Source organism: Pelodiscus sinensis, chromosome 3 (genome assembly GCF_052426305.1).
Source record: "Pelodiscus sinensis isolate ZL-2025 chromosome 3, ASM5242630v1, whole genome shotgun sequence".
Lineage (NCBI taxonomy): Eukaryota > Metazoa > Chordata > Testudines > Trionychidae > Pelodiscus > Pelodiscus sinensis.
Genome location: NC_143054.1, coordinates 147,404,946 through 147,417,202, shown reverse-complemented (window position 1 = coordinate 147,417,202; position 12,257 = coordinate 147,404,946). Strand labels below are relative to the sequence as shown.

The window sequence follows — 12,257 nt, the reverse complement described above, 5'->3', positions numbered from 1 at the left end:
CTGTGCTCTCTAGTTTTTTGACCCTCGCACATTCTAGTTTTCTGGCTGAGGTATGCATAGTCATCTCAACCCAGCATTTGATCCATGCAGGCCTATCACGCAAAGTGACCCAACTCCACCATACATTCAGCACACTGAATCTCCATGTACTGACTACACAGACACTCAACCTCCACTCACACAGTTCTGCTGTGTTGGAAGCCTTCCACTGCATTTCATCCTTAATGCATATTTTACCCTATTTCTAAATTTCTCACAAAAACAAAACAGGCAAATACATTGGCTCATGGTCTGTTTCCATGCACACAAAGCCAATTACTTCCATGACCAAAATCTAAGCACTGGTGTGATACTACGCTCACTGTGCAGTAAAAGATGAGAGAAGAGAAGGGTTTTTTTCCTTATAAAACAAACTAAATGTCATCACACATATATATCCCTCCCTAAACACTATAAGGTATGAACTATTCACAGCAACTGATCACTTAATACCACAAGACACCTCAGATTTAAAAACCTAAACAAAACAGGTGAGGGCATAGATTCTATAAAAAGTACACACAGACCATGAAATATTTAGCAGGTACAGTTGAACTATTCCCACAAGTGCATTCCAATCAAATTAATTGTCCTCTAAGTCCACTTCAGATTCCAACTGAGGATAAGCTGCCTCAGAAATTCAAGGGTTTAAATGTGCTTAGTTGAGAAAAACCTTGAAGTGAAAGGCTAAATCCCTGATGACTCACACCTCGTATTTTCTATTAAACTTCAATATCTAAAGTTCAAGGGAACAAAGTTTCTGCCTCTGACTTTACTCTGGTAATCCAGTACTACTGAGTACAGAATACCTATGAAGATATTTTTAGTTTGTACTGAAATGGGAGCAAGTGTTTGTAGAAGCAGCAATGGAAATGTGCTGTTCTATATTTGTACACAAAACCTAGTCTTCCATTAATAATGCTTAACACGGAAATAGCACTTTATTCATTCAAAACGCTGCAGATACAATCAGATCTTGCAGCAGGCCTGTGAGGTAAGCAAATCAGTTTTATGCCTTGTTTACAAATGGGAAGACAGAACAGTGACAGAACCTCAAAGCCGCAAACCAAGTAAATCATAGAATCACAAGGCTGGAAGAAACCTCAGGAGGTCATTGAGTCCAGCCCCCCGCCCAGAGCAGGACCAGCCCTAAAGGAGAGAAGCAGGATTAGAACTCTAGCCACTCAAGTGAAACACGTCAGCTTCCATTTGTTAAATCAATTTACTGAAGTGCCAAGACCTACAGCATTCAGATCATTTTCTTCAAGTGGATTCCCTATGATCTTCAATGGTTTCTATTTCACCTTTTAATTAAATCATATTCAGACTCAGAGGAACCATAACAGAATGGATTATCTTCCTGCAAAACTGCAATTATGGTCAAAGTTACACTGTCCATACCTGGCCACTAACTGTACACACAGCTGGCCTGTGTGAATTGTGTGATTTTATCAATGTTACCCTCCTTCTTCCCCCTACTGTTTGCTGCATCTAATCTTAATTTATAATCTGATCCTGCTCCAAGAGCATGAACTCTTGTGCCTTTATAGAGCCTCTAACCAATAAAGCTTTGTGTTCACACACAGGTCTACTCACACAGTACAGCTTGCAGGGCAAGAGCATTAGACTGTGAGCTATTCAGAGTAGGAATCTCCTTTTCCTGTGTGTTTCAGTCAGGGGCTCGTCCTGATTGAGGCTCTGGGTGCTAACAGAATACAAATAATAAATCAGAATAATAATTAAACAGAAAGTAAAAATTAATTGGTACTGTAGCAATTCACAAAGCAAGTCCCAGACTACCTGAAGAGGCAACTATCATAAAGAGACAACAAAAAAAAACTCAACATACTATCAGCAAATTATACAGAAAACAGCATGGCTTTATTTTAACCCCAGGACCTGAAGAGTCATCCATAGGGCATATTCTGAATACAGTTGCAAAGAATTAAGTGTTGGCTAGTTCACTAATCTTTCCATACAAAAGATTTTGGTGCTAGGAATTATAATCTCAGATGAAATTATGTTATTATATAGGGTTGGTTTATCTGACTAAGCATAAAACATGAAGTATATACTGATCTTCAATTCCAGTGTTTTAGGCTTGTTTGAGATCTCCCTCTAGTGGGAAAAATAAAGCACAGGACTTAAATATAACTTCAATAAAATAATAATGATCTTTGTAATCCTTTTCAGAGAAAATATCATGAAGAATCAATTTTTTTTAAGTGCTTCTACTTACTATCTGGAATAGATCCTGCATACTCTTACACACATACTTCACCTTACTCATGCAGTGTGTAATTCACTAATTGTTTAGCTGACAAAAAAAATTATTGACTACATGATTAATCGATGAGCTACCACTCAGTCTCGGCTCCTCGCTGCAGCTCTGGGACTTGGAGAGCCTGGTCTAGGCATATGAACTCACATGACCTCTGCTCTATGGTGTCCAGACATTCCTCCTTGCTAGTGCAGTCATATGAGGTCCAGCCCTTCAGCTGAGCCCTGGACAGTCTATCCTTCCAGAGTTGTCAATGACCACAAACTGTCCTCTGGATGTGGTAAAGTTCTGGTCTTCAAGACAGTTTATGGTTAACTGTGCCCTCATAGGCGAATATGAAAGAGTGGTGGAAGGGTATGAAGATCTGAGGTCATCTGATCAGCCAGCTTTTCCTAGAGCTAAGGACTGGAGGTCTCTCCTTGCAGCTCTGCCACCAACTATACTATGCCCTCCACTTCCTCATCTCTCAGTATTATGGTGAAGCTGACTGAGTCCCCACTAGTTCCCTGGCCTTGAGCAGCACATAATGTAGTTTGTATACCCCATCACAATAGGAAATACAGGTAGCCGAGTTGGCAGGAACAGCGAATGAAGAACTAATTACACACAAAGGGCCTTTACCTGCATGTAGTACATGGTCAATTTCACATACTGTGATTAGTCCCACTGACTTCAGTTGAACTAATCTTACAGTGTGTAAAGTTACTTTAACTTACAGTGTGTAAAGCGCTTAAGCACATTCTTTTCCCAAACTGTGGTCCAGATAGGCATGTGTGAAAGACACTGGCATTGATTTTATAATACCTGTGCACAATTTCAGGCTATGGTTAGTAAAGCTATAAAGAGGGAGAGGACAGTGAAGCTGCAGAAAAAGCAGAAGCATTCCTGAAATAGTCTCTTGTGGCATTTTGAGAGAGAGAAAGTTCTGCAGCAGTAGGGGGGAAAAAGGATCACTAAAAAGTCCTACACAAAAATTTTAGACTATTATTTACAGCAATATTTGTGGTATGTGGCCCATGTTAAATGATTGATGCTTCTCAATGCCAGCACAGAAGCTGTTACAGTAATTCCTTTTGCTATGACTAACTCATAGATCTATATGAGTTATCAGTCAAGTATGTACTTCTTCCCAGACACAGAACGGTTTGCTGCTCAAGTATGGAAAACTGACAAAAGAACTCTCTTTATTACAGATGTTAAAGGCTAACTGGTTAAGGGTGATGTTTACCAGGTAACAGTTAACTGGCATCCAGGAGCAGCCCCTCCCCATAGGTGGAAGGCTGTTCCAGCCCCACCGTGCCCCCTGTGCAGGGCTGCCAGCAGGTAGCAGGGGCTGCTCTAGCCTGACCCCAGCAGGCAGGGTGAGCCAGACTCCCGCTCACTCTTTTACATAGTTAAATGCAGTTTTAGCACAGCGTTTAACCATTTAGCCAATGAAATGGGATTTTACATCCCTACTGTTAATTTGAGCGATTACGCTAAATGTCAGACACTACAAGAGAAAAATATAATCTCCTTCCCTTGCTAATTCTGCAACCTTGAGTTAGACTGGGCAACTCTCATTAGGGAGCATTTACTCACATGAATTGTGCCAATGACCTCTCCGGGCTTTCAATCAGTTCTGAAGAGCATAAGTGTTTGCAAGACTGAGCACTGAGTGACTTGCTCAAAGCTACAAAAATAAAGTGTCAGAAAGCAGAACTCAAAAGTTCCTGGATTCTAGTCCTGTGGCCAGACCTCTCCTGTCTCTCAAAAATTGTAATATAGGACCTGATCTTGCAAATACTTGTGCATGTACTAAGCTTTAAGCACATCTGTAGATTTAAACAAGACTACTCAGACTAGAAGTGAAACACTTATGTAAATATGCAGAAAATCAGGACCTCATTTCTCAGGTGAAATATATTACAAAATTATTTTAAAAAACATTTATTCTCATACATAACATTTATAGTTTGATCAATCAAGGCAATATAGCTTTTAATCACAAATGTCAAGATACTTCTTTCCAACTGTCCTCCAAATGCCCTTAAACACAAGCTCTGAAAAAGCTTGCGCAACCTGCAACCTCTTATTTATTTTATACTGTTAATTCGTAGTAAGAGAGGGTATAAGTACCTTCAGTTCAAGAGTCTCAGAGGGAAACACTCTTGGAGCCTGCCTGGAAATGCATTAAATACGAAAACGTAGCTAATAACTGTCTATCATGAACCTCAAAGGCAAGAAACAACAACAAGAATAAATATGGCAGCCTTACTGACTTACCTCTGGAGACTTTGTATACTTCATAGAAGGAATAAAAGTGGAAGCCAAATGAAAGAAGCAAGTAAAGAAACATTTCCCATAGTGGCAGCATCGCTACTTGCAACATAAGTTTCTCTGGTCTCTAGTTCTCCTAGATGATGTCCTTATTGTTAGATCCTTAAAAAACAGTAAGAAATTACACATAGTTCGGTATGGTGTGCATTTAACAGCAACAACCAGTTGAAAAAGATGGACTATCATAAATCTAGTCTGATATACTGAAGTATTTATAAGATAATTATGAATCCTTTGCTTTTTGGGTGGGTATAATTTTCTTATTGTTTTCTGACATAAGACTGCTACACTTAGCAACTTTTTGGCTTTTAAATATTTCTTAACATGACAAAGTCTCATTATAATAAAGCAGTGGTTCAAACTTTTTTCCATCTCCCTCTCAACTGCATGAATCATAGAATCCTAGGGCTGGAAGAGACCTCAGGAGGTCATCAAGTCCAGCCCCTGCCAAAAGCAGGACCAATCCCAACTAAATCATCCCAGCTAGGGCTTTGTCAAGCTGATACTTAAAACCCTGTAGGGAAGGGGATTCCACCACCTCCCTAGGGAGCCTATTCCAGTACTTCACCACCCTCCTTTAATTTAATTCTGTAGACACTAACAAGTACATTGCAGTTCTATGGCTATCCACAGGCTACCATATGAGAACTGCTTTAGATATTGCAGCACTGAGAGCCTGATCCAAAGCTCACTGAAATCAATGGCAATATTCTCATTGATGTTAGTGGGACCCTGTAAGAGAACCTCAGTCAGATGGCTACAAATAATTATTTGAAGACTCATTTTAGCTCAATATTAGGACAAGTTCTCCCAGTGCAAATCCCAACAGATCAAACTGCTGAAATCAATGCCCTGTTTGTGGTTCACACTCCTCGTGTAATTATGCTGTTTAGTAAATCTTTGCTGAAACAGTATGTAGGAAATCCACCTGGCAGGCTGTGTTGTGTTGCACACTTGTGGCTTGAATGTATCAATGGCAATGACTAACATTTTCCAAATATCACTGGGCTGAGTACACAAATATAACATGAGGGTGGAAGGAAAATGGGGGTCAGCAAAGTCTCTCTCTAAATACAGGCAGTCCCCGAGTTACGCGGATCCGACTTATGTCGGATCCGCAGTTACGAACGGGGTTTGCTCCGCGTCTCCCTGGTCTCCTGGAGACCAGCAGACCAGGGAGACGGGGAGCAAAGCCTCTGAGGACGCCGGCAGTGGGACAGCCGCGGAGGACCCGGGCGGCAGGACCACGGTGCGTCTCGGTCCGCCGCCCACGTCTCCCTGGTCTGCTGGGGGGGGGGGGGGGGGGCGCGCAGCTTTTCTCCGGACGCCTGTGGTGGAGCGGCTGGGGCGCTGCCGGTTGGTCCCGCAGCGCCACTCTGGGCGCTACTGGACCAACCCAGCAGCACCCCAGCTGCTCTGCCCCAGGCGTCCTGATTCAGCCACTGCTGGTCAGTTTCTGGACCAACCCGGCAGCACCCCAGCTGCTCTGCCCCAGGCATCCCCAAGTCAGCCGCTGCTGAAACTGACCAGCGCTGACTACAGGAAGCCCGAGGCAGAGTTGCTCTGCCCCGGGCTTCCTGGAATCAGCTGCTGATCAGTTTCAGCAGCAGCTGACTTAGGGACGTCTGGGGTTCTTAAGTTGAATCTGTATGTAAGTCGGAACTGGCGTCCAGATTCAGCCTGTTGAAACTGATCAGCGGCTGATTCCAGGAAGCCTGGGACAGAGCAACTCTGCCTCGGGCTTCCTGTAGTCAGCTGCTGGTCAGTTTCAGCAGCGGCTGAATCTGGACGCCAGTTCCGACTTACATACAGATTCAACTTAAGAACAAACCTACAGTCCCTATCTTGTACATAACCCGGGGACTGCCTATGGTGAGCTATTGACTTTTTGAAAACAAATTGTTAAACCACTGAGGGCCCAATCCTACCCTATTCATACATAGTAAACCCAAATTAATTTAAACAGAAATTTTGTCTGGTAAATCATGCAGGACCAAGCCATAAAGTTCTTCTCCTACTCCCCCAAAATATAATTTTAAAAAGAGTAGCGGGGGTACCCAGATAGTTGTCATCATAAGTGTCTCTCCTTCCTTTAGCGCTGAGGGACCTGATCTTCCAGTCTTCACTCAAAAGCCACCCTTCCCCCAAAGCCTCATTTAAATTAGTGGATATCTGCCTGGAAAAGAACTGCATGATTTGATCCCAAAGCCTTGAGCTTGCAATAAACTCAAGTTAGACATCCAAACTCCTGCATACAAGACAGATCTCATTTCAGGATTAGGGTCTAACTGTTTAACAGTGGGGTTTCTCTGATGCACCATCATACAATTATTAATACAATTCAGGCTAAAGTACGGTCTATAAATTAGTACATTTAAAATAGCATGTGCATTATTGTAGCGGTTCTGTTTTCTGATTTCCCAGGTGTTGAGAACTGTAATAAAGTTATTTAAAAACAAACAGAAACAGCAGATAAAGTCCGTTGATTGTAAACTTGGACTATTTATTAAGTGAAATAGATAACGTTTTATAAATCTAAATAAATACTCCAATTCTGAAATCTAACCCACAAGAACAGACTCCTAAAACCATACAAAGTCCCACAGAAGTCCATAGGTCTTTGTATGGTGAGGTACCTCTGCCCACATGCTTACCTTTACATAGTGAACCACCCCCACTAGGGCTATTTAGAGTAGGGATGTAAACGATTAGCCAACTATCCAATAATCATTTGTTTATCAGATAGCCTTTTCACTAGTCGATATCCCCCTCCCCCCTTTGCTGCCTCAATGACACCCCAAGGCAGTATTTCAAAGTTGCAGCCGCTGCACAGCTGATGCGCTGATCAGCTGTGTGGCAGGTGCCCCTTTAAAATGCAGCGTCTGTGCCTTTCAAAGGGGCAGCCTTGGAGGCCGGGTGTCAGCTGGGACTCCCCAGCTGATCCCAGGGTCCCCGCAGCATTTCCCTGGAACCCAGGATCACCTGGAGATTCCCCAGCTGACCCCGAGCTCCTGTGCGCCTTTGAAAGGCACAGAGGCAGCAGTTTCAAAGGGGAAGCCACCCACTTCCCCGGAACATTTCACAGGAGCAATACAGAAATGCCTATCGACTAGTCGATGGAAATTCCATTGACTAGCTGGCTAGTCAATTAACCGCATTTTAATATCCTTAATTCAGAGTGCTTTAAAATAATGCCCTTGCATAAAGCTTTTGCAGGACTGGGACCTTAACTTTGTAACACTTTGTTGCAACTTTAAAAGCTGTTGTGTTTTAAAATAAAATCTGGACACAAACAAGGGCTGACAGGCAAGATGTAGACTCACAGACTTTAAGATCAGAAGGGACCATTATGATAACCTAGTCTGACCCCCTGCACAGTGCAGGCCACAGAATCTCACCCACCCCTCCTAGAATAATCCCCTCACCTATATCTCAGATATTGAAGCCCTCAAATACTTTGAAGACCCCAAGATGCAGAGAATCCTCCAGCTGTGATCTGTACCCCATGCTACAGAGGAAGGCGAAAAACCTCCAGGACCTCTGCCAATCAACCCTGGAGGAAAATTCCTTCCCGACCCCAAATATGGCGATCAGCTAAACCCTGAGCATGTGGGCAAGACTCATCAGCCAGACACCCAGAAAGGTCTCTATAGTAACTCCTATCATCCCTTCATTGACTTATTTCCCAGTGATAATGAATGGTCAATTAGTTACCAAGATCATGTTATCTCATCAAACCATCCCCTTCATAAACCCATCTAGTTTAATGTAAATTGTTAAGACTTCACAAACGTTTGGTAAATAATCTGAAGGCCAAGTACGATTCACTGCAGAATTTCCTCAAATAATATTGAAAAATGAATAAATCTGAGAAATTTTCAGTTTGTTCAAAAACCAATTTGGCAGGAAGGGAAAATTCATTACTATTTTATTTTGTAAATTATTTGTTCAACTCAACATATAGCACCTTGAATGGTCAACCAATAAACTGACTGCTTTAAATTCAGCAAGACTCCTGGCAAAATAACTAGAGCCTTTTGCAGAAGCCAGCCTTTATACAGGGTCCAATCCAAATCCGACTGAAATCTATAGAATGACCCTATTCACTTCCATGACCTCTAGATCTTGGTGTATGTTCCAAAGCCAAAAATATAGAACTAAAAAGTCAACTTATCCTGGCGAGGAGTATGGTGTAAAAAACAAAATCAACACAAATACCACAGTTACAAGTACCTGTCTGAACCAGGGATAAGCATTATCCCAGGCACGCTGAGTTTAGCAGCAGTCAGAAAGGAAGATGAACTCCACCAGAGAAGGGAATAAGAGTTTAATGTCTCAAGCTTTTCCACAAAACGTATTTCCTGAGAATCTCCCTCCACAGGACACCGCCGCCCGTTCGTGCACTTGCGGGGGCACTGCAGCCCAGTTCATCCGCCTCCGGCGAGCAAATCGCGTGGAAGACTCCCGCGCCTCCCTCTCGTGATTAACAGGAAAGCGGCGTATTTACACACACGGAGTTTGAGAGCGGGGTGCAGTCTCTCTCTCTCTCACACACAGAGGGACGCAGTCCGTGCTCAAACCCCTCACGGGAGACAACGGCGCAGCCTGAGTCAAACGCGGCCCCGCCGCAGGGGTCTGAGAGCCGCCCGCCCGCAGGCTCACCCGCAACGTGCGCGCTGCTGGGAAACACCCGCGCGGCCCCACGCACAGCGGCCGGGCGGAGCCAAGCCCGAGCCCCCGCCCTGAGCGCTAGAGACAGCCTCGCCTCCTCCCAAGCCCGCCCCGGCCGGGGGCTCGGCTTGTCGGGTCCGCCTGGGCCTGTGACTTTGCCGGGAGAGACGCAGCCTCGGGCCGCTCCTGCTCCCCCTTGGCCGAGCGTCTTTCCTCCGGGCGGCGCCAGCAGAAGCGCCGGGGCCTTGGCTCGCAGGCCAGGGTGCAGTGGGGCGCCATGGCCAGTCCCCCGTCAGCAACAAAGCAAGGCCGCTGGCTGTCCTGACAACCAAGGGCGGGTGCTTTCTCCCCACAGTCAGCTTGCGGGGGGGGGGGGGGGGGGCTCATTGTCAAGCTTTTTCTCGCGGCCATGAGGTCTATGGAGATCGTTTCCATAAAAGAGCCAAGTGGGCTATGAGTCACATGGGCCTGCAGCTGAGTATTTGGGAAAAGCGCAAATATCGCAAGATTTGCAATAAACGGAGCTGATAGTAGCGGGGCCTGACTAGCATCATTTTCTCTGCCTTTGACTAAAGGGTGAATTCCTAGCTCCTCTGAAGCCAGTAGTTTTGCCTGCATAGTACTAGGGTACTAAACCAAGCCCCTCCCCCTCCCCCACCTGTGTAAACACACTGCATCTTTCCAGCAGCAAAAATGCAGCATGCATCCTTTGCCCAACTCCTTTGGCTGGCTTTCTGTTCATTTCCAACTCTTCATCTTTAAAGCCCTCAGTGGGCTGGTACCAAGGCCAAAACCCAGCCAGGCAGCTATGCTCAGACCATGCTGAAATTGGAGCAAGATCATTCTCAACAGAGGCATGGGCAGCGAGTTCTACAGTGTGCCCAGGTACCAAGAATATTCCTGGCCTGGGGCCCAGCTCCAGTAAAGTTCAGAGCCAGGTTTCTTCCCCAGGCTGTCCTGCTGCCCTAGCACTTTCCTACCTCTCTCCCCTAATACATTCTCCAGCCTGCCTGCCACCCTTGGGTGATTTAAAATGAGCCAGGAGACCCTGCCACCACCAGCAGCAGCATAATGGAACTAGAGCAGCCTGGGGGGGAAATGTCTTCATGTGCTACCCTCTCCCTAAGCAATGGCCAGAAGGGGGTGCCACAGGTAAGAGCTGCACCCTCCCACTGTACCCATCCCACCCCCAACTTCCTCATATGCACCTCCACCCTAAACTCCCTCCCAGATTCTGCACCCCCTCCTGTATCCTAATCCTCTGCCCCAACCCAGAGCCTGCATTCAGAACCCAAATTCCCTCCTGTAGCCCACAACTCTCCCCCATCTAATCTCCCTCCCACAGTCTTAGGCAGGCAGGGAAGAGGGAGTTTGGGTGGGGAAAGGGTGCAGGTTCTAGATGTGCTGACAAAAATTTCTACCACACCTGGACAGAGGGTTCTTTACTGCTAAACTACTAGGCTATGTCCTACACTGGCGGGTTATTGCGCAAGAATATACTGGCGGGAAGCCCTTGTGGGAAGCTGCACTGGTGGGAAGCCCTTGCGCAAGAACGTGTCTCCAGAAGAAATTCGGCCATGTCCAGAGGTCACCAGCAGCGTCTGTGGGCCTGCGCCAGACCCCCACTGGGAAACATGCTTAAAAGGACTCCTGGATGGCTGTTTCCCTGTGGCTGCAAGCTCAGGCACCCCTTTCGAGGGAGCGAGAGCCACAACAGCACCTGTCACCTCTGTTCCTGGCCCCCTCGCTGACACCTTCACAGCCATGGAGCTGGAGGAGGACTCCAGCCAGCAACGTCCCCTCATGGCCATTATAGAAATAGAAATGTAGCAGTGTTAGTCTGGTCTAGCTGAAACAAAAAACAGGACTACGTAGCACTTTAAAGACTAACAAGATGGTTTATTAGGTGATGAGCTTTCGTGGGCCAGACCCACTTCTTCAGATCACTTTTTGATCACCTAATAAACCATCTTGTTGTCCTGTTTTTTTGTTTCAGCCGTTATAGAGGCTGTGGAGCTCCTCCACCAGGGAGCCACATTGCTCCAGCAGGAGCTGGAGACTGGGCATCATGTGCAGGACCTCACCACAGCTGCATCTGGGCTCAGGCACCCGCACCCCACCACTGACAGGCGCCTCTGGAGCTATGACACCAGTGGGGACTGGTGGGAGCACCTGGTGCTGGGACAATGGGGTGACCAGCAATGGGCACAGAACTTCCAGATGCACAGGGGAAAATTCCATGAGCTCTGCACCTGGCTCACCCCTGCGCTTCGGAGGCAGGACACCCGCCTGTGCCCCGCTATCCCCATGGAGAAGAGGGTTGCAATTGCCCTGTGGAAACTGGCCATCCTGGACAGCTACTTCTCCATGGCGAACCAGTTCGGGGTGGGCAGATCCACCGTTGGTGCGGACATCCGGCAGGTAAGGCCCTCCGTGGACCACGGGCTCATCCTGGGGGAGGAAAGGGGCCAGACTGGGCGGGGGGAGGCTGAAGGGGCAGGGGGAAGCCCTGCACCCAGGTGATCATGCTGTCCCTCCTGCACACAGCCCCGCTGGGGGGGGGGAGAAATCCCAGGGGGGTAGAGGGCCTGGCCTGCATGGGGGGAGGGGCCATCAAAAGGGAGGGTGAACATACCCCAGGGGCCCATGTACGCACTGTGTCTCATTCCATGCATCCCCTGTGCTCCCATGTGCCCCTCTGCAGGTCGTCCACACCATCAATGACGTGCTGCTCCAGAAGGTGATCCACCCCCATGATGTGGACACCACCATTGCCGTCTTCGCCAGCCTTGGGTTCCCGAACTGTGGGGGAGCCGTAGACGGGACCCATATCCCCATCCAGGCACTAGAGCACCAAGCGGCCTGGTTCATAAACCGGAAGGGCTACTGCTCAGTGGTGCTAGTGGACCACCAGGGCCGGTTCCAGGACATTTATGTGAGGTGGTCC

General features: G+C 46.7%; 1 protein-coding gene across 8 annotated transcripts in view; it reads right to left on the bottom strand.

Annotated features, from left to right (window-relative positions):
- Positions 1–9,458, bottom strand: part of HHAT (hedgehog acyltransferase) — a 369,064-nt gene extending 359,606 nt beyond the window's left edge. For 2 of the 8 annotated variants that reach the window (XM_075925129.2, XM_075925126.2), the window contains exons 1-3: positions 8,873–9,454; positions 4,586–4,741; positions 1,636–1,744 (exon numbers count right to left, since the gene is read on the bottom strand). Coding sequence is in view for 3 of the 8 variants with exons in the window: in XM_014580487.4 (XP_014435973.2) it covers positions 4,586–4,691 (106 nt within the window). In the remaining 5 variants the exon portion in view is untranslated. Of the gene's footprint in view, positions 1–1,635; positions 1,745–4,585; positions 4,742–8,872 lie in introns of all 8 variants that reach the window. The other 6 variants (XM_075925127.2, XM_006136901.5, XM_075925130.2 and 3 more) reach the window with 4 other exon arrangements.
- Positions 9,459–12,257: the final 2,799 nt, after the last annotated feature.